We start from the raw sequence: 22,441 nt of genomic DNA on the forward strand, positions 1-22,441 counted from the left end.
TGTCCAGGTTTCTGAGTTTTGCCGTTCCTGTGAAAAATGTCAGTTGACCTCAGGTAAAGGAGTAGCACGAGCCCAGTTGCAACCGCTGCCAATTATTGAAACACCGTTTGAGAGGCTAGGCATGGATATCGTGGGCCCTTTAGAGAGGAGCTCCACAGGTCATCGCTACATATTAGTCATATGTGACTATGCAACACGGTTTCCTGAGGCCTTCCCACTCAGATCAATTAAAGCTCGTCACATTGCTAATTGTCTTCTGCAGCTTTTCTCTAGGGTAGGCATACCAAGAGAAATTCTGACGGATTGTGGAACGAACTTTCTATCAAAGTTTTTGCAGCAGGTTTATAAGCTGTTAGGGATAAAGGGACTTAAGACCACCCCGTATCACCCCCAAACGGACGGGCTAGTGGAGAGATACAACCAGACTCTCAAAAGTATGCTGCGCAAGTTTGTCTCTGACACAGGTGCTGACTGGGATCAATGGCTGCCATACCTTCTGTTCGCCTACCGGGAGGTCCCGCAGGTTTCCACTGGCTTCTCGCCTTTTGAACTTTTATACGGTCGCCAAGTGAGAGGCCCCCTGGATCTGCTTAAGGACTGCTGGGAGGAATCCAAAGCAGAGGGCGAAAACATCGCAGCCTACGTCATCACCATGAGAGAGAGGTTGGAGAAAATGGCATCATTGATGCAAGACAACATGAAAGCTGCACAAAAACATCAAAAGACTTGGTATGATCAGAAGGCCAGGGATAGGGTCTTCCTTCCAGGTCAGAAAGTACTGTTATTGCTTCCCACCAGCGATAACAAGTTGCTGACAAAATGGCATGGACCATACGAGATCGTCAGACAAGTGAGTAAAGTCACTTATGAGCTGAATATGCCAGAAAGAGTTAAAAAATATCAGACATTTCACGTGAACTTGTTGAAGGAATTCCACAGCCGACAAGAGCTGGTCTATCAGTTACTGGTGCGTTCAGTTAAGGATGAGGAGGTGACTGAGAAGTTCTTTCCAACTAACATTCAAGTTTGTGCTTCAGTTGACCTTTCTCATTTGTCTCCTACTGAGCAGGCTGATATAAAACCACTCGTGGACCCACAGCTCTTTCGAGAAACACCAGGTTTCACATCACTGGTTCAGCATAAGATACGGGTGAAGGAGGATGCACCCGTTCGACAAAAGAGCTACAGAATTCCAGAACGGTTGGTGCCAGTGCTGCAGAAAGAAATAAAACTGATGTTGGACCTGGGAATCATTGAGGTGTCAAGTAGTGAGTGGTGCAGCCCGATTGTTTTGGTACCAAAGAAAGATGACACCCTGAGATTCTGTATTGATTTCAGATATTTGAATGCAGTATCCAAGTTTGATCCCTACCCAATGCCCAGGGTGGATGACCTGCTGGAGAGAGTTGGATCAGCAACGTACATTACAACACTTGATTTGTGTAAAGGATACTGGCAAGTGGCTTTGGCACCAGAAGCAAGAGAGCTGACAGCCTTCAAAACTCCGTTTGGTATGTACCAATTTAAAGTCATGCCATTTGGTCTTCAAGGTGCACCAGCGACATTCCAACGATTAATGGACCATGTACTGAGAGATGTGTCAGCATTCTCTGCAGCATATCTGGATGACGTGGTGGTGTACAGCCAGTCCTGGGAAGAGCATGTCATTCACCTACAGAAGGTGCTACACTCCATCAGAATGGCTGGACTGACTATCAATCCCAAGAAGTGCTCCATAGCCAAGAGAGAAGTGGAGTACTTGGGCTTTGTAGTTGGCTCTGGGAAGATAAAGCCGCAGGTTGGAAAGATTGAAGCAATTCAGTCCTTCCCAGTTTCGACAACTAAAAGGAAGGTGAGAGGTTTTCTGGGTCTAGTAGGCTGGTACTGGAAATTCATACCTTCTTTTGCAGAGCGATCCACTGTACTTAATAACCTCACAAAAGGCTCAGCCCCTAACAAAGTGCGTTGGACGGAAGACTGTGAGCAAGCATTCAGAGACCTCAAGGAAGCAGTTTCCACACATCCAGTTCTACACAGTCCAGACTTCAACAAGCCATTCATCTTGCAAACTGATGCTTCGGGAGTTGGCCTTGGTGCTGTCCTTCAGCAAGAGGTGGATGGTGAAAGAAGGCCTGTGGTGTTTCTGAGTCGGAAACTACTCGACAGGGAGACGAGGTACTCGACGGTGGAGAAAGAGTGCTTGGCCATGAAATGGGCTATTGAGGCCTTGAGGTATTATCTTCTGGGACGTCACTTCACTCTGGAGACTGATCATCGTGCCCTCCAGTGGTTGAACCGCATGAGGGATGCGAATGCCCGCATTGCAGGATGGTACCTGTCTCTGCAGCCTTATGACTTTACGGTCCAGTATAGGCTGGGGAAGTCAAATGTGGTTGCTGATTGTTTATCTAGGATGACAGAGGACTGAAGCACTTCGCGCTTAAGAGAGGGAGGAGGAAATGTAAGGAAGAGGACTCCCCCGCTGAAGTTGACGGTAAGTGACGGAGGGAACGGTAAGTGACGGAAGTGATGTTGTAGGTGACGTCAGACGCCGGAGATTTTGGCGGAGAAAAAGCAAATGGTAGCATAGAGTTTAACAAAGGTTTTCCAAGCTTCAGTATTACCAAATATACTAATCAATTGTCATATAACTAACAACATCTGTTTTATCATCTCTAACACCCTGGAGGACAACGGGGAGAGTTTAGACGCTCTCCAAGATTACATCGACCGCTGTTTTCAAGATTTAGTAATGCATAAGGCCCAGAGTGCATCTTCCCCGGCCAAAATCGAGACGCCGTCATCGAAGAGAAGTCGCCCGGCAGACTCCCCCGGTACAACATCGCCTGCCGGCAAAGACATCGCAGAAATCCTGGAGTCAATCGACAAGCGATTGTCCAGTTTCGATGCGAGGCTGTCCCTGGTGGAGATTTTACACCGGGAATTTAAATCTCTGAGAGAATCCCTGGAATTCAGCCAGCAGCAGGTGGAAACGCTTGCCGCTGAAAATGCCACGCTACGGGAGTCGGTTAAATCTCTCACCGATAACGTGACCCAGCTAAACATTGAAAATAAAAAAATAAAAGAGTCCGTTATCGATCTACAAGCCCGTAGCATGAGAGATAATCTTGTGTTTTCTGGTATTCCAGAAACTGCCGGAGAGGACGCAGAGGCAACGGTGAAAAACTTCATTAAAATCCACCTGAAGCTGCCGGAGGACACCGTAAAGAACATCGACTTCGATAGAGTACATCGCTTGGGGGGCGCGCGGTCGCGGACCGGGAGACCACGGCCTATTGTGGCCAAATTCAGTCAATTCAAACAGAAGGAATAGGTGAAGAGTCGCGGCAGAGAGCTGAAAGGAACGGACTTCAGCGTGAACGACCAGTTCCCCAAAGAGATCCTGGAACGACGCAAGGTCCTGTTCCCAGTTCGACGTAGCTTCATCCAGAAAGGCTCCCGTGCTGTCATCGCCGTGGACCGGCTCTACGTGGACGGACAGCTTTACCGCGACCTCGGCACCACACCGTGGTTATATTAACTGCACTCCAGATAAGAACCCGCTACACTCTTTTCTTATTCACTCACACTTTCTCCTTTAACATGAGTTTAAGCTAGTAATATCAATATGATGTCATAGCAGATATAACACCGTCACCCTCCGTCATTGCTTTAATTGGAATGTTTCCGTTTCGTTTCTTTTTTTTTTGGTTGTCGCTCACAGTTCATGTGGTTTCTTTCTTTCTCTTGTCTTTCACTGCTGTGGTCACCTACTTCCCCACTCACCTACAAACAACACCCTCAATTTCTCCATATTTTCACAACACGATCACGCAAACACATCAGCTCAACGGCAGCACATTCACAACAGCCTCACAGCACGCACAGACTTGCAGGACACATAAGCAAGCCACGCTTGTTCATATTAGTGTATATTCACACACATAGTCAGACTTATGGAGTCTCTCACCACACTTCTTTTTCTCTTTCTATTTACAAACAAGGGATGTTTCCATATTCTCTCCACCTGTCTAAACGAAACACCCAGCATACATCATTAGACATACACGCACAATTAAGGGCATGCTGAGGTTTGTCACATGGAATGTAAATGGAGCTGGCACCAGAGGAAAGAGGTTAAAAATATTTAACCAGCTTAAAAAACTACAAGCAGATATTGTTTTATTACAAGAAACTCACAAACCTGTCACAGGTTTAAATGTACTTAAAACACCTGAGTTTCCTAACGTGTTTGCAGCCGGTTATAATTCTAGACAACGGGGAGTAGCAATTTTAATACATAAAAATGTTAATTTTACAGTACTCGATACAGTTATAGATCCAGAGGGTAGATTTCTAATTATTAAACTATCAATATTGAACAAAAAACTATGTATTGTTAGTATATATGGTCCAAATGTTGATGAACCCTCATTCTTCCACGGTTTTTTTAGTGCACTCTCTGAACACCTTGATTGCACACTCATTCTTGGCGGTGACCTCAACCTTGGACTAAATGAAGAAATGGATAGGCTCAACACAACAGGAACTCAGCGTAATTGGCAGTCCACAAATATAATCAAACAGTATATGAACGACTTTGGTCTTTGCGATGCATGGCGCTCTCTTCACCCCACCAGTAAGGAATATACTTTTTTCTCGCATGTTCATCACTCTTACTCTCGTCTGGATTATTTTTTGGTCAGCAGCTCACTGCTGTGTGACATTTCAGACACTGAGATTCATCCTATAGCTGTCAGCGATCATGCTCCTGTATCTTTAACACTAATGCACAAGAATAATACTACGCCAAGTAAAAACTGGAGATTTAATATATCACTACTTAAAGATGAAGACTTTATTAAATACTTTAAAAAGGAATGGACTTCATATTTAGACTTTAATGACACTCCCGGAATATCTGCTTCTGTTCTATGGGAAGCAGGGAAAGCTGTGATGAGAGGTAAAATAATTTCTTTCTCATCACACAAAAAGAAAGAAGAAAACAAAAATATTCAGGAATTAGAAAAAAACATCAAATCACTAGAAGAAGCCTACGCGTCCCACCAAGATCAGGAAACATTGAACAAAATATGCAAAACAAAACTAGAATTAAATGAAACTATTAATAAAAAAACACAATTCCTTATACAAAGACTTCGCTTGCAGAATTTTGAACACAGTAACAAATCAGGTCGATTTCTAGCTAACCAGCTAAAAATAAATAAAGAAAAAACAACTATATGTGCTGCTAAAGATTTATCGGGGAACACAATATATGATCCTGGAAGAATAAACAACATTTTTAGGGATTTCTATGAAACTTTATACTCACCACAAATAAACCCATCTAAAAATGAAATTGATCTGTTTCTTGACAACGTAACTCTTCCAAAATTACTAGATAGTCAAGCAATGGAACTGGATTCGCCACTGACGCCAAGTGAACTCCAGGAAGCCCTGATAAGTATGCCCAATAATAAGGCTCCAGGTCCAGACGGCTTCCCTGCAGAATTCTACAAAGAATTCTGGACAATTTTGGCACCAGTATTCCACAGCATGTTGCAGGAAATCGAGGAAAAGGGCAGACTACCACCAAATATGAATTCTGCCAACATTAGTCTCCTGCTAAAACCAGGCAAAGACCCTTTATTTCCCTCAAGCTATCGTCCAATTTCTCTTTTAAATGTAGACCTTAAAATAATCTGCAAAGCTCTCTCAAAGAGATTAGAGAAAATGACCCCCCTCTTAATTCATCCTGACCAAACTGGTTTCATAAAAGGTCGGCACTCCTCAACAAACACTCGTAGATTACTTAATTTAATAGACTACTCATACGATAAAAACATCGAAACCATAATATTATCTCTAGATGCAGAAAAAGCATTTGACAGAGTTAATTGGAAATTTTTATTCGCAACTTTACACAAATTTGGTTTTGGAAACTCTTTCATAAACTGGATAAGAATATTATACAATTCCCCAACGGCTCGTATCAGAACAAATGACCAGACATCCTCCAGCTTCTGTCTCCTGAGGGGCACCAGACAGGGATGCCCACTCTCCCCTTCACTTTTTGCAATTTTTATCGAACCTCTAGCAGCAGCATTTAGACAGGCTACAACAATTAAGGGCATAAAATGTAAGAACATAGAACATAAAATCAGTCTCTATGCGGATGATGTGTTGCTTTTTCTGCAAAACACACAAACCAACCTCTCTGAGGTAATTACTTTAATAAACTGGTTTTCAAGAGTTTCAGATTATTCAATTAACTGGCCAAAATCTACAGTTCTCCCCATTAACTGCTCCTTCCATAATTCTTCCTCTGCCCCACTGCAATCCGGAAATATTAAATATTTAGGTATTAATGTCTCTCCTAAGCTTTCAGACTTAACTAAACTAAACCACATCCCACTTCTAAAGAAAGTAGAAGGCGATCTGACTAGATGGAAATCTTTACCCATATCACTCATGGGAAGGGTCGCCACTATAAAAATGATGATCTTGCCAAAAATAAATTACTTATTTTTGATGATCCCTAACAAACACACAAGATTGGTTCAGATCTCTGGATTCATATATTTCCAAATTCCTTTGGAAAGATAAACCCCCGCGTATTAGCTTAAAAACGCTACAAAGAACCAAGGATAGAGGAGGATTAGATCTGCCTAATTTTCACCAATACTTCTTAGCCAACAGGCTTCAGTTCATCTCAGAATGGTTAAAACATACCTTCTTAGTTGAGCCCTGGCTAGATGTTGAACAGGCACTATGCAAGGATCTAGAGATTTCAGACCTACCATTTATTAGCTCAAACATCAAAAGACATGAATGCTTTAAAAGTATCAACATCAGCTTTTCTCTAACAGCATGGTGGGAGTTTCTAAAAATAACGGAGTCTTCATTAATCCCATGCAAACGTACACCTATCTGGAATAACCCTGACATATTACAAAACAATAATATGATTAATTTCCCAGAATGGAGTTGTAAAGGAATTAAATACTTAGAACATATATTAGAGGGAACAGAATTTATTCCATTTGACAGACTAGTTGAACAATATGGGATCAACAAGACAAGGTTTTTAGAATATCAACAAATTAAATCCATAGTAAAAAAGAAATTTAACCTCAGTCAAGTTGAATTACAAACACCACTAAGTGCGGCACATTTTCTTACTCTTAAATCCCCCAAATTATTATCTAAAATATACAGAACACTCTCTAAATTAGATGAATCAATATCCCTTCCTACTGCAAAGTGGGAAGCAGATTTATCAGTCAACCTAGACCAAAACTTCTGGTCTCAGATTTGCTTAAAAACTTTTAAATTAATTAAAAATCCCAGTCTGCAATTAATACAATACAAAATACTTCATAGAGTGCACTATACAGGTCATCGGATGTTCAAGATGGGCTTTACATCTTCCAACAACTGCTCACACTGTCAAGGCAATACACCAGACAATTACATCCACGCTCTTTGGTTCTGTCCACCAGTGCAAAAGTTTTGGCGCGAGATATGTGAATACTTATCAAAGTGTCTGAAATGTAACATTCCAACTTCCCCCTTAGTGTGTCTACTGGGCAGCTTAGATAATGTCACTTCAGAAAAGAATATAGCCCATATGATCTTCACTGCCCTATGCATAGCCAAGAAAACAGTCCTCATGAACTGGAAAAATAAAAATAATCTTAATTCTAACCAATACAGAAATTATCTATTAGATTACATTAGTCTTGACACAGCCTCTGCCACCACATTAGATCAATTGCTCTGGGCCCCTTTTATCAGCTCCATCACCTAGTGGGGGTGGGGGGTCATAGTTTGGTCCCGCCTTCACTGTTGTGATTGGTGAGGGGGTAGGGACAGGCTTAGGGCGTCGGGGGGTTCCCCGGAGGCATCTTCCTTGGGGGGCTCAAGGAAGCGGTCACGTCCGGTTGGGGGCTCTGTTGGCTCTCAGGTGACTGTTTCCTCGCGGCTGCGTGCAGCGGGGCTAGGGGAGGGTCTGTGCTGACGGACGTGGGTTACTGACCTGGCAACCTGGCTGCCCCTGGGTGGGTCCGGGATGGGCGTGAGGTTCTGGGGGCGCTCCGTCTCTGGGCTGGGGCCCGGGCCGGGCCTCGGGGGCTTGGGTCCTGGTTGGTGTGTTGGCGGGGTTGTGGGCGGGTGGGTGCATGGGGGCCCGGCCCTGGAGCAGGGTGCCGCCGGTGCGTCGAGCCGCCTAGGGGGCTCTTCAACTGGTGGGGGGGATGGTCACATCTTGCAGGAGCTTTCTTCTCTTCAGGAACTCTTTGCAGGAGGGGGAGATACAGGAGAGGTGGAGGAAGATCTCAGCCTGGGCGTTTACCGTCTTATGTAGTCTGGAAGATGTGTGGATGGTGGGGTGGGTGGACTGTCCAGGGCTCTGTGGAGCCGGAGGGCGCTACTGCACTGGGCCCCGGTCTGATGGGCCTGGGCCCCCCTTCCCTGGCGGGTCGCGAAGGGTGGGAGTGCCTACTGGGGTCAGCGGGGGAGCTGGCCCCAGGGAGGGGTCACTTGCCCCTCCCTTCCTTCCCTCCCCATCTCCAGCTGCCTCCCTCTTCCCGCTCCTCCACAACCACCCACACATGCAGGGCCTTGGAGTGGGGGTATGTCACCAGGGTGCAGAGGAGGCTACCCCCCCCCCCCCCCCCGTCCCCTTCTGGCTGCCTCTGCCTCAATTTTATCCCACAACTTAGACATTCACATTATTCACACTCTCATTACACATACATATAGGATCTTGGGGGTGGGCACAATCACGGAGTCCAAATTACCATCAGGGTGTATACCTCACCCCTGACGTCGTTGCCCACCTCTCAATTTTAAATACACTTAGTCATTGAGGGCTAGCAGGAGGGACTATGCGCTTACCTGCTGCTCCTTGGCAGGTAGCTCCATGCCCTCCTGGGTTTTAATTGCACCTTAGAACACATATGCATCAACACTACAATGAGCGGGTGGAGGGAGGTTTGGAGTTTTCTCCCACCCCCATTCTCTGCGGCCTGCTGGAGCGGGAGGGCTAGTAGGAGGAGTTGGCCGTCCGACTGCGGTCTGGGGTGTGGGGCCTCCCTGCTGCTGCGGAGTCGGGGTGGTCTGCCTCTCCCCACCGCAGGGAAAAGGGTAACACCACCTGGGTCTGGGTGCAATTCCCCCCTCCAGGGGCAAGGGTACCTAGACCCGGTTTGTAGAGTACGCTTGGGGAGTGTGATTGTGTGTACAGCGTCTCTTTATGTCTGTCTCCACGTTGGTTGAGTGTGGAGTGAGTGCATATGAGAGCATGAGGGTGGGAATGGATGTTTGTGTCTGTGTGTGCCTGTATGTCTGTGTCTATATGTCAGGTTGGGTATCAGACGCCACCTCTCTGGGGACACCTCAGGCCCTCCAAGGTTTGGAGGCCTATCTCCACCCACCACCACTTCCCCTGCCGGTGGCGGACTCCCTCAGGTGTCGGTGTGTTGGTGGTTCTTTGTGTCTGGGGGTGGGCGTCCGGGTACACACCGGCTCACTCCTTGGCGGCCGCTTGTCGGGGCCTGGGGCCTGGGGCTCGCTCGGGCCCCTTTGGAGGTGGGGTGCCCCCGGCCTCTCGGCCTGGGGCTCGGTCACTCAGGCACAGCTGGGGGCCGGCGGAGCTCACGGGCGCGTCACTGCAACTCCCCCTGACTTCTGCTCCGCAGCTGCTGGGCGAGCCCTCATCTGGGACTCTCCTCAGCTCTTACTGGAACAGTGGCGCGGCTGCCCCTCTGTTGGTCTTCCATGGTCTCTTGTGTTCTGGGGGCCTCTGGATGTCTAGAGTTTTGATCTCCTCCATACCCGCTTCACACCCTGGAGGACGGGGCTGTGGCCCCCCCACACTCCCTAGCAGATCATTACATGGAGAAACCTTTGGAATGCAAGCATGCTGATCCACACAGGTATGCACACATGGGTATTCACAGACGCGGACTAAAGCTTTCTTGGCTGCTGCCTCAAAGCACACTGTGCGCTGTCTATCTTGCGTGCTGCACAATATCGTTTATTATTTAGTAAATATTGATATCTATGACTAGCTAGTTTATTGTGATGGTGCTTTGTTTTCTCTATTATTATGTTGCTCTTTGTTGTTTGCTGTCTCCTCTGTTTGTTTGTTTTTGTTTGTTTGTTTTTTTTTTTCTCTCCATACAGGTGACCCAGGAGTTCTTTTTTTTTTTTCTCTCTATTCCCCCCTCTTCTCACCGTCTCTTCTCCCCTTTGGTTTTCTTTCTTTCTCTCCCCCTCTTTCTCTCATTCATTCCCCCTGTCCTATTTATTAAAAAATAAAATAAAAAAAATAAAATGACAAAGGATGAACTGAAGCTCTGCCATCACGTAATGTCGCATACTGCTGTTTCTGATGTCATTTAAAAAAAAAAAAAAAAAAAAAAAAAAAGGAAGAGGACTCCCTTACTGCATTTATTTATATTGTATTGTCTGTATAGCACTTTAGAGCACACCTTTCACTTTATTAAAAGCACCTTATCAAGTACTTTATGAGCATTGCACTTTAAGCATGGATTTGCACACAAGAAGTTTAAATATTTATTGACTATTTATTGGGAATTTTAAAATCAGTTGGTAGCCTTGTTTCAGATCCTGCACAGCTGCTCCTCATCAAGGAATGTGGTGGTTGTCTGTCAGGAGAGAAGAATGGTGATTGAGATTGTGATTAAGGTTTACCAATAAGGAAAACTAATGCATGTGTGTGTGAAATCTAGGGATAAAAGTGGTGCAAATAAGTGTTTGTAAGTTAATGATTACTCACCTTTCTTGCCTGTGTCCTCTTCAAGGTGTTTGGGCAAATGTTTCCCCGGGGGTCCAGACACCATTTAAAGGTTCCGGGAGAGACCATTGGTAAAGAGAGTGTGGTGAATCTTTTTGTGCTTGGGTTTCTGGGTTTTTATAATATTGGGTTTGGTGTAACATTAAAGTGTGAAGTATTTATTAATATGTAAATGTGAAAATGTATTTATGTATTTATTTATTCTTATTGATATATTGTATACTGTGGTGGAAGGTTGGGATTTAAGAATTTACCTGAGAGTGGAATAATGGTTAAGTCTGTGACAGCTGAACATATTTAAGGCTGCCAGTTGTCATTAGAGGATGGATTTTTGTGCTGTGAAGAAGCTCGACAAGTTAATTGTTTTAAGGAGAGCCATATAGCAAATAAATACTTTGTTCCACTACACTTGCCTTGGTCTGTCTCACTGTGTTTCCAGCCGCTAAGGGCTGCCCTGTTACATGACATTAATGTGATTTGTCTTTAACAGATGTTTCAACACACCATAGATTGTGTCCTCAGTGCCAGATGGTCTACAGATACCAGGAGTGGACAGATGGGCTTCACAACTTTGACAACCACGTTGTTTTGTCTCTTGAACTCTGCCTTCTTTTGAGAGAAAATCTGCAGGTGAGGATCACAAAAATAAAATATACTCATCTGAAGATGGGAAAAATGTGTTTGTGTCATTATATGTTGGTGCCCAAATTTAAATATCTGTGTAATCATTAGGGATGGGTATCGTTTAGGTTTTATCCGATACCGGTGCCAAATCAGTACTTTTGAAACGGTGCCGGTGCTCAAACCGGTGCTTAAAGAATGGAGAACACAAAATTGGTCCAAAAACCTCATGTTCAGCTGGTTTTTGTAAAAAGATAACAATGTTAGCCTTTTCTGCAGCTATGGGGCATATATGGTATCACTCTTGGCTGGAGGCAGTGCTTAAACAATGGAAAAAACACAAACTTTATCCAAAAACCTCTCGTTTAACTGTTTCCCTCTTTTTCTTTGGTCATTTTAGCCTTTTTGGCCAGGGTGAAGGGAGCATCTGCCATCAAACAAGAAGACAGCCGCATGTAGCTATGATGATGATGTTTGCTAGTTCACCTTACATGCATTAATGTAATAACGTGGTTAGCCTCACGTTACTCACGCAGAGAAGAACGGTTGCTGCTGCCATCATCATCCATCATCATTTCTGCTACACTAGCAAGGCTAGGGGTCAGGACTCTCCTCTTCGTGTTTTTGGGGATGTTGCTAACTCCGCGTCTGATAACAGGCACCACACCCGCAGTAGATGCACTCTGTGTGAGGTCTCGCAGCAAGCTATCAAATACAGCGCATTTCTTGGCTTTAAAAAAAAAAAACGCTATGCGTCGCCAGGTGTTTCATCGGATTTGAGGTGTTACCTCCTTTGACAGTATCACAGTATCAGCTTAAAGCACTTGTTGCAGGCTGCTGAGTTTGCATATTTTGCTGTGAAGTACAGCCAGACTTTTGACCGCTTCGCCTAGGGCATTTTTAATCTGTAGCTCTGCTCTAAAAGAACGTACGTACCTGGACCCGCCTACTATCCTCAGAAACGTAAAATGATTGGCTAGAAGTGTATCACAGCTCAGGACCTTCTTGCTGTGCCACCGTGCTTAGATATTATTAACATACAAATGCAGTAGTATTCTGGTATATAACCAAAGATCATTAACGCAGAGAGTGTTTGTAGCAAACCAAAGGCTTGGAAAGATTAATGATTTATTATCCATTTTCCTAACAAAATATAAAGAAATACATACTTATAGAACTTTAATAAACATAAAAAAGGCATGTCTCAAGACCTTTTCACTATCCTCTCCAAACAGCAACGGTGCAAAGGAAGATGCAACACTAGGTGCTTGGATAACATAAGATGTTCAACACATCACTGAAGAAACATTTTTCTCAAAGCCAAATGTACCCCAGATGATGTCTAAGCTACAGCACGCTAGCAGGCTATTCTTTCAAAGCTTTGTAAATACTCTGATAAATAACATCTAACATGTTTTGAATCACATAATACAGCATCCGACTTTAAATACTAAGTACTGTCATGTATTTTAGACACAGGCTACAAATGTCACCAAAAAAGAATAAATAACTGAAAAGCTCCAATGAACTGCTGCCTACTCTGTAGTTTACACAGTGTTCATCTTGCCCTCAAAGAGACTAAAATCTCATCCAAAGCTTTTTAGATGTCAACTCTATCTGTCCAAGTGAAGTAACCCAGAGGGATCAGCTTCAGAGGGACATATTGGAAAGATGTTCTCCAAAATTAGCTGTCAGTAGAAGAGACATTCAGAGAACAGAGCTGACGATGTGATGTGAACAGAGGTGGGTAGTAATGAGTTACATTTACTCCGTTACATTTACTTGAGTAAGTTTTTGAAAAACATTTATTTTTAAAGTATATCTCCAAAAGTTGATTCTGTTCATCTGGACGTAGCGTTTTGTGGGAGAAACGTTTTCTCACTCATCCCAATAACTTCTTCAGTCTCAGCTGACTGCAGTTTTCCCCAATCTTATAAACAGTACATTTGCATAATGACTGAAACAAGCCCAGAGAAGGAACAATGAGCTGGGAGGTCAGTTCCTTAATCTTAATTATGCAAATTCTCATGACCATAGAGATGGCACGATACCACTTTTTTATGTCCGATACCGATATCATAAATTTGGGTATCTGCCGATACCGATATGAATCCGATATAGTGTTTTTTAATCAATAAAACTGTTTTTTAAATATCTTGCTGCATTTTGTATAAGTTCATACTCAAGTTTAAAAAACAACAACACTAAAGCTATTCTGTTATACCTGTATGCAAAAAAAAATATTTCATAGTTCAGCAATACTGATCAATCTAATAAACATAAACCTACACCATCCTCCCTATTCTGGTATTTTAAAGAGTACTTAGCGTAAATATTAAGCAACCTAACTTCCAGCAAAAAAAATAAAAAATAAAAAATAGGGAACCACTCCTCACGCGCCACCTCATGATGCTTAATCGACATAATCAACCTTAATTTGATGCAGTGTGAAAAGAAAATACACAGAAATCAATTATTTTTCAAGAAATATTAAATAGATTCAACATCTTTCTTTAACAGAACTGCAGACTGCACAGATGGTACCTTCCCAAAGGAAAAAGTACTATAGCTTACTAGGGTATATATTAGACATAATAGTTACTATATACAGTAATGGACTTCTATTCATTTTAGATCAAATTAAAACTTTGGGTGTCAGATAATTATTTAATAAAAGCTAGACTTTTTAAATGAGAATAAGAAAGAAAAGTATTTCTTTGTGCCCCCCTTTTCCCTGTTAATGCCTTACCTGCCCCCCTGGCTAAACTTTGCTAGATCCGCCCCTGCACAGTTACCAGCCGTCAGCTACGTAGAAAAGGATCCTGGTGTAGAAAGTAATATTAAATAAATTCTAACAACAGCTTAAAACAAACAAGAGAGACGGAGTCGCGACAGAAAAGCCGATCAGCTGATCATTAAGCAGTTTCATGATTGAAGTAGCAGCAGGAGAGGGAGGGACAGAGAAGACGCAGTCGCTCCATAAATCGGTTGTTAAGCTTAACGTGGGAATGCTTTACAAACATTCAGAAATGAACTTACACACTTGCTTTACTTCTCTCGGGGATAACTTTGTCGGAGATGAAATGCCGGCTCCAAATGCTGAACCAGACCACCGACAGGTCTCGCACACCACAGCCGCTCTATCACGTGATGCATACTGCTCCGACGTGCTAAGGTTATGAGGCGAGTTACGGCGTGTCGCAAGTTTTGTGAGGTGCTTTTGTGATATTTAATGGATTGGATTACATTTTTTATTTCTCTCCGATATCTGATCCAGTAATTTAGGTCAGTATCGGACCGATACCGATACGTAATATCGGATTGGTCCATCTCTACCATTGATCAACAACCACTGACCAAAACCCACTGATCAAAGACCACTGATCAATGGCCATGAGTACCATTCACAGAGAGTTGAGGAATGGCTGCAATCACAGCATTGTAAGATGGCGAAAGATGTACCCTTAGGCCCCCTCCTCGATTCAAAAATGGTCTTTCCCTTTTCACGTAAATGGCCTCCTTGACTCCGCGCTCAAACCAGCGTTCCTCACTGTCCAAGATATGTACATCCTCATCCTTGAAAGAGTGTCCGCTGGCCTGTAGGTGTAAATAGACTGCAGAGTCCTGGCCTGACGAGGTAGCTCTTCTGTGTTGTGCCATCCTCTTAGCCAGAGGTTGTTTGGTTTCCCCGATGTATAAATCCTGGTAATCCTCTTGGCACTTAACAGCGTACACTATGTTACTCTGTTTGTGTCAGGGGACCCCATCGTTGGGGTTGACCAATTTTTGGCGCAGCGTTTTTAAAAGCCACAGAGAGCTGGTGTTTAGAAAAAATGCGTCTCAACTGTTTATAAGATTGGGGAAAACTGCAGTCAGCTGAGACTGAAGAAGTCACTTGGATGAGTGACGAAACGTTTCTCCCACAAAATGTTTCTCCCACAAAACGCTACGTCCAGATGAACAATTTCAACTTTTGGAGAGGTACTTTTACTCGGCAATATTTGGCAAAATTTGACTCATTACTTTGTTTTAAATAATCAGTTTAATAATTAATAATAATAATGGATACTTTATTGATCCCCATGGGGAAATTACTTGTTTTTCTCTGTATTTGACCCATTCACTCAGTGAAGCAGTGGGCAGCCCACTAAGCAGGCGCCCGGGGAGCAGTGTGTAGGGACGGTACCTTGCTCAGGGATACCTCAGGGTAGCCGTTAAGTGGATTCGAACCGCCGACCTTCCGATCATGGGGCGACCACTTTACCTACTGAGCTATCCCTGCCCCAATTACATAATACTGCTAATAATGGATCATTCTGCCAGTGGAGTTTCTTGTAACTCCTTTACCAATCAGATGCAGTCACATGACCAGTTTGAAACTGTGGCGGACAGAGCGACCCAAGTGTTTTAAAGTAGCGTGTAGATACATGGAAAGAAGAAACACATGAAAACATGGCAGAGTCAACTGTCTCCGCTAGAACTGAAGAGGATGAACACCAAGGGTGTTCATCCTCTTCAGTTGGATGAACACCATCCAACTGAAGAGTTGGATTGTTTTGTATCAAAACAATACAAAGATTGTTTCACTTAAAAGCAGTACAAAAGAACAGCTATATTTTCAGTGTTGGTTTCTACAGTGTGAGCCAAAGCAAACAGACTTTTCAGCGTGAAAAAACTCAACTCATGTAACCTGTGGAAACGTGTCGCAGTAAGTTTACTCTAAATATATTTTTAGCTTTGGTTAGTTTGATATCAGTCTTATGTTACATGTTATGTTCTAATGTTTTCTCTGAGGCTGCTGTGCCATTTAGAGCAAAAATGAATATAAAGTTCACAGCATATCTCGTCACTGGAAATGGTTTGCACTGTTTATATATTTATATTATTTACTGTAGATATTGGTTAAAAAGGCTTTATGTTGTGAAAAACTGAAATCTGGAAATTAGAATTGTACATATACATATATTCTATTTGAAAATACTAACATTTGTATATTTATTTATTTATGTTTGTCTGATAGCATTTATTTAAAAAATACATTTTCACCAATTACTTTTTTACTCTTATTTGGGCAATTTTTTTGACAACTACTTTTCACTTTTACTTGAGTAATAATATTTTACTATTTTATTTTACTTAAGTACAATTTTTGGATACTCAACCCACCTCTGGATGTGAAGATGTGAAGACAGCAACATTACAGATATCCTCAGTGAAAACAGGGCAGGGGGGCAGTAGACTGTCTGTCCTCGACATTAATTAGGCCTACCTGTGGGTTGTCCTCCATTACACAGCGGATCTTTTCCACCACATCGATGCGGCGCTGCCGGTGCAGGGCGTTGATCAGCTTGGCCAGGTTGGCATCGCTGTCCCGGATCGTCCAGTGCTGCAGCGCAGCATACGCCCTCTCATGATCAGAAGAGTAGCCGTTGGAGAAGGCAGCCACCTCACGCTCTGTGACATTAGCCAGCGACTGATAGATGTCGATCCACTGCGTCCCCACCTGGGCTGCCACGAGCTTCAGGATATCCACTCCTAAAACACCAAAAGATGGAGAAAAAACAGTTAGAGAACACATGTGATCATTTGTTCAGGAACTAATGGGTTATTCAAAGAGAAAAACCTTATTAGTTAGTGGGGAGAGGTAAATTGATTGCACTAATCACCAATCTTTTTTTTTTTCGTAAGATTTATTTTCATTTTTAAATTTGAAAAACAAACAAAAAAAAAAACCAAAAACAAAAAGCTCACAATTATGACACAAAGCAAATATCTACAACTCACTACAACATGGCAAGTTATTGTGACTACAGGAACACTCTTAAGTGTATATTCTTGTTTTCATGCCATTCAAGGATAATTCCAAAAATCTGAAAACCAAACACAAAAAGTAATAACATAATAATAATAATAATAACATAACAATATTGGTAATTACAAGAAAGAATTAGGAGACAGTATGCAAGACAAAAGAGAACAAATAAAATCAGCAAAACAAAAAGTATAGAACACATTATACGAACTTTTCCCACCCTCCCCCCATCCCTCTAACCTTGTATGGCTCTCAATCTCCTTACATTCCTATATCTAGACAGTTTATATTCACACTTATTTATAGAAACTCTTGTGTTCAGGAATCAACGCACTTCACGGTAAAACCACATCAATCAGGAAGTCAAGCCAGGAAAGCTGAACCGGGGATCAATTTAAAACAGACCCAGGGGCAATTAAGAATTTTGAGTCACCACTATAATCTGTCAAGTCCAGAGACGGTAGTACTGCCAACAAGGGGCCCCAGATTTTTTCAAAGGTTTCATACTTCCCTTTTACACTACGATATCTTCTCAGGTGTGCAGTAGGACACTATGTCTGTGAAGGTTCTCAGTCATCCAGGTCATCGTAGTCAAAGGAGGACACTAGCTCATTAATCCAGTGTCTCAGTGTTGGAGGATTTTCAGATTTCCAATATAGCAGAATACATCTTTTCAACGCTGTACTCGCAAGTAAAATAAAATATTTCTTCTAGTAATTCACATTAATAGAAGCTGTGTCACCTAGAATCCATAGTTTTGGGTACAGTTCAATTGGGATTCCCATTACCCTTGAGATTATTACAATGGCGCGTCTCCAAAATTGTTCTATCACTGGGCAATTCCACAGCATGTATATCTGGAGGGAATAATTACTCAATTTTATGTAGTCTGTAAGGGGTGTAATATATCCTATGAAATATGTTAAATTGCATTTGCCTGTGTCTTATAGAGATTAACATGGTCTGTGCCTGTTCCAATAAGTGGTGCCATTCTACCTCTTCATAAACATAGCCCAGGTCTGTTTCCCATTTTCTTTTTATGGATGCTTTGTTGTGATCAGGTAACTTTTCACTGATAATAGCATATATAGAAGATGCTATTCCTTTTATTGACTTGCACGGTTTGGTGCAAAGATGGGTTTCAAGAGAGGTTTGTTTTGGTATCTCGGGGAATGCCCCTTTGGATTTCTCTTTGAAGAAACTTTGTCTTGGAAGTTTAAATTTTTCTTTTAGTTGTTGAAAGTCAATAAATGTATCATTATTTTATAAGTCAGCAACACTATTGAACGCTGTTCAATACTGAAGAAATTTAAACTTCTTAAAATTATGCAAAATTGCAGAATATTGCAGAATATTTTTAAGGTTTAACGGGGCGATCGTGGCTCAAGAGTTGGGAGTTTGCCTTGTAATCGGAAGGTTGCTGGTTCGAGCCCCGGCTTGGACAGTCTTGGTCGTTGTGTCCTTGGGCAAGACACTTCACCCGTTGCCTACTGGTGGTGGTCAGAGGGCCCGGTGGCGCCAGTGTCCGGCAGCCTCGCCTCTGTCAGTGCGCCCCAGGGTGGCTGTGGCTACAATGTAGCTTGCCATCACCAGTGTGTGAATGTATGTGTGAATGGGTGGATGACTGGATGTGTAAAGCGCTTTGGGGTCCTTAGGGACTAGTAAAGCGCTATATAAATACAGGCCATTTACCAGGCCAAGGTTATCTGCTATGAAAAGCCAGACCAGGAAAATCTCCTTCATGTTTTTCTGTGTTTTATTCTCAGTTACTTTCACACAAAGGCATCTGCTGTGATTTTCACAATTCTGATGAAATCTCATGTGTATCAGTACTGATAAATGATCAGAATTATAATATTTCTGACTGTCTGAGGCTAAATTGAATCAAATCAGGACTTTGAGAACCGGAATCGAATGGATTATAGAAATCAGCGATGATACCCAGCCCTACTGAGCAGCCTAGGCCTGAGAGAAGTGGATGTAGCTGCGGGTAATAAGAAAAGATGAAAAGAACTATTGATAACTTTTTTGTTAAGTTAAGGCCTGATCTGCCTGAAATTCATAGCCAGTGCTCTGACACGGTGCCATCAATCTTTGAATGCTGAAAAAGCACAGTGTATCCAGGAAACACATATGATGCAATAAATGCACTGCCCAAGTGTCCCCTCTCCCCACTGCCTTTCAGCAACAGACAGCAGCAAACAGGTCGTCAGAGGAGGCCAAGATGATGATTAAGTTTAACATTTTCTACAATATTGACAAAGCACTTTAAGCACAAGTTTGTTAGTTAATAATTTAGAAATGAATATTGTCTGTATGGACTCCCCCCCCAAAGAAAGTGCACATGTAAAACTGCGGTGTTAAGCGATGCGGTTGAAAAATTTGAGTGCACATAACTTTTGTGCCGGTATGCCTACATTTCTGAAGTTAGGCATACCGGTGCGCCCATGTCAAAAAGTTAGTCTAGAGCCCTGACAGCTGTCTGCCGGCAGAGCCCGCAGGCACGTCACTGCAACCCCCTCTGGCCTCTGCGCTGTGGCTGCTGGGTGACCTCTCATTCAGGGCTCTCCTCAGCTCTTCCTAAGAGGGTGGTTCGGTTGACCCCCTGCTGATCCTCCTTGGGTCCTCGTATTCTGGGGCCTCTGGATGTCTGGGAATGATCTCCTCCATACCTGCTTCATGCCCTGGGGGACGGGGCTATGGCTTCCCATACTTCCTAGCAGATTGTTACATGGAGAAACCTTTTGAATACAAGCGTGCTGATCCACACAGGTGTGCACCTGTGTGCACACCCGAGGTGTACACACGGGTGTTCAAAGACACAAACTACACCTGTCTTGGCTGCTACCTCAAAGCACATTGTGCGCTGTCGATCACATGTATAATAACATGTAATATTCAGTATCTACTGTTAGCTAGTTTTGTGATTGTGATGGTGTTGTATTTATTATGTTGCTCTTTTTTGTTTGTTTTCTCTTCTGTTTTTTCTTATCTCAATACAGGTGATCCAGGTGTTTTGTTTGTTTTTTTCTTTTTCTTCCCCCTTTACTCGCCATTTCTTCTCCCCTCTATTTTTCGTTCTCTCCCTCTCTTTCTGTCATTCTTTCTCCCTGTCCTATCCTCCAGTCATGTCTGTTTGACGGGACGTCTGTAACAACCGAAAATCCAATCAGATAAATACATAATTATAATAAAGGTCAATCAAATGGACCAATATGGCAAGGCCATGATGATCCAATTGGTAAAGTAAATCCGCTTGGCATCTTTCTTGGCCTACAGACAACAATTTTGATGGCTAAAGATCCAAACGGGACAGGCAAAAAAAAAAGAAAAAAAAAGTGCCTGACATCACATTATTTGTTATGATATTGTCACGGCTAGCAGGGCAAGCCGTGTGAGTTTTAATAGATGACCCAAGATGCAGGCAGCTTCAGATGCGAGTGAGCTTTGTTAAAAAGGATGGACATACAAACTGGAATATAGCAGGCACAAAACAAAACCTAAGAGAACCTAAACTGGGAAAACTAACAAAACTAACCTGAAACCAGAACAGAGACAACAGAGGTAGACTTGGGGAAGCAACACAGAATGAAGCAGGGAGGTGACGGAGGGAGATAACGCAGACAAACCAGCAACAGGCAGGAGAACACACAGGGCTTAAATACTCACAGGCGTAATCGTGGGATGGGAGACAGGAGGAGAACACACCTGGGAGAAATCAAGGCTGACGAGACACAGACGTAAGGCTGAGAACACTCACACGAGATAGAGACCTTCAGAATAAAACAGGAAACTCACAGACACAGAACCAGACAAGACACTGAACTTAACAGACAGATTCACAAGCAGACACTGTGACACCATGCACAGACAGAGGGAACACAGCAGTGGGAGCAGGCAGGCACAGAACAGAAACCTAACAAATGGCAAACCTTAACAAAAGACATAACCAGAATAAGCAAGAACATAGAATAATATAAGGAAACACAAAACACTGAGTCGTCAGACTCAGGAACATGGCAGATATTATACCGGGTAAACTTCTCTCCAAAGCCCATAGCCTCCAACATTTGAAATAGAAAGTTTGGCTCAATCCTGTCAAATGCTTTATTTGCATCCATAGAAATTATTAGCAGGGGGTTTTGATTTTTTTGAGCAGTATTCAATATATGGCGCAAACGTCGTACATTATCTGCTCCATGCCTGTTTTTCATGAAGCCTGTTTGGTCAGTGTGTATTATCTTAGGCATGTCTTCCAATCCAATGTTGTGATTTCCAATCTGTCAGGCTCAGGAGAGACTCGGAGGCAGACTGTCACTTAAGTTCACAATTTATTTACACACAGACACCAGGTGCGGATATATACAGGTGAGGGGGCACAGGAAGAGGGTCTCCGGGGAACACAGGCACGGCAAGGGGGCGGGCTATGTACACAATCCTTCACTGAAGCTCAGGTAGCTCGGACTCCGGCTTTTAGCTCACCAAACGGTGGTCCTCAGGCTGGCGAGAAATGAGTGTTACACAATAATCCAGTGAAGAAGCACTCTCAGCAGCCGCCTTAAGAAGTGAATGAGATGAGACGATTGTTTGCAGGTGTCCGAGCTAGGGGCTGGAGCCGTCATGACTCCGCCCCGGTAAAGCGCAGTGCGCAGGAGGGGAGAGAGAGAGACGCAGCACAACAAAAACACTTGTAGCCATACAGAGTCAGCCGAGAAGGCACAGGGTCATGACACAATCAGTCTGGTAATTTATTATTTTCTAAAGCTTCTATAATCATATTCGTGACTGGGGTCAGTAATTTATTTGAGAAAACCTTATAATAATCGACTAAGAATCCGTCTGGTCCAGGGGTCTTATTATTTTGTAAACAGTTGACGCAGAGTACCTCCATCTCAGATATATCTGCATCAAGCAGTTCTTTGTCCTCATTATGTGATTTGGGAAGGGCTACTCGGCATTTAGTAAGGCTGTTGTGTTTTTTTAGATGTTTTAATGCGACGAATCTCTTTGCAGCAGTACTGTCAGCCCCTTGCTCAGTTTTATAGAAATCTCATAGAATCGTTTAAACTCTGCATTTATGGGTGCTGATTCGTCAGCCTATAACAGCTGTAGTTTTTAGAGACACAGAAATGGCTGTGACAGATTTAGTCATCAACGAATACCAACTAATACATCAACCAGTC

At 43.1% G+C, this 22,441-nt stretch overlaps 1 protein-coding gene across 3 annotated transcripts in view; it reads right to left on the reverse strand.

Moving 5' to 3' along the window:
* The window catches only part of tnfrsf21 (tumor necrosis factor receptor superfamily, member 21), a 176,222-nt gene that overhangs the window by 61,048 nt on the left and 92,733 nt on the right, over positions 1 to 22,441 (reverse strand). For all 3 annotated transcript variants that reach the window (XM_085247103.1, XM_085247100.1, XM_085247102.1), the window contains exon 4: positions 16,716 to 16,981. In XM_085247103.1, the coding sequence (XP_085103229.1) occupies positions 16,716 to 16,981 (266 nt within the window). The remainder of the gene's footprint in view (positions 1 to 16,715; positions 16,982 to 22,441) is intronic.

The sequence above is a fragment of the Mchenga conophoros genome, linkage group LG15 (genome assembly GCF_057382185.1).
Source record: "Mchenga conophoros isolate Kocher_MC1m ecotype Shallow Benthic linkage group LG15, M_conophoros_male_GT1.1, whole genome shotgun sequence".
Lineage (NCBI taxonomy): Eukaryota > Metazoa > Chordata > Actinopteri > Cichliformes > Cichlidae > Mchenga > Mchenga conophoros.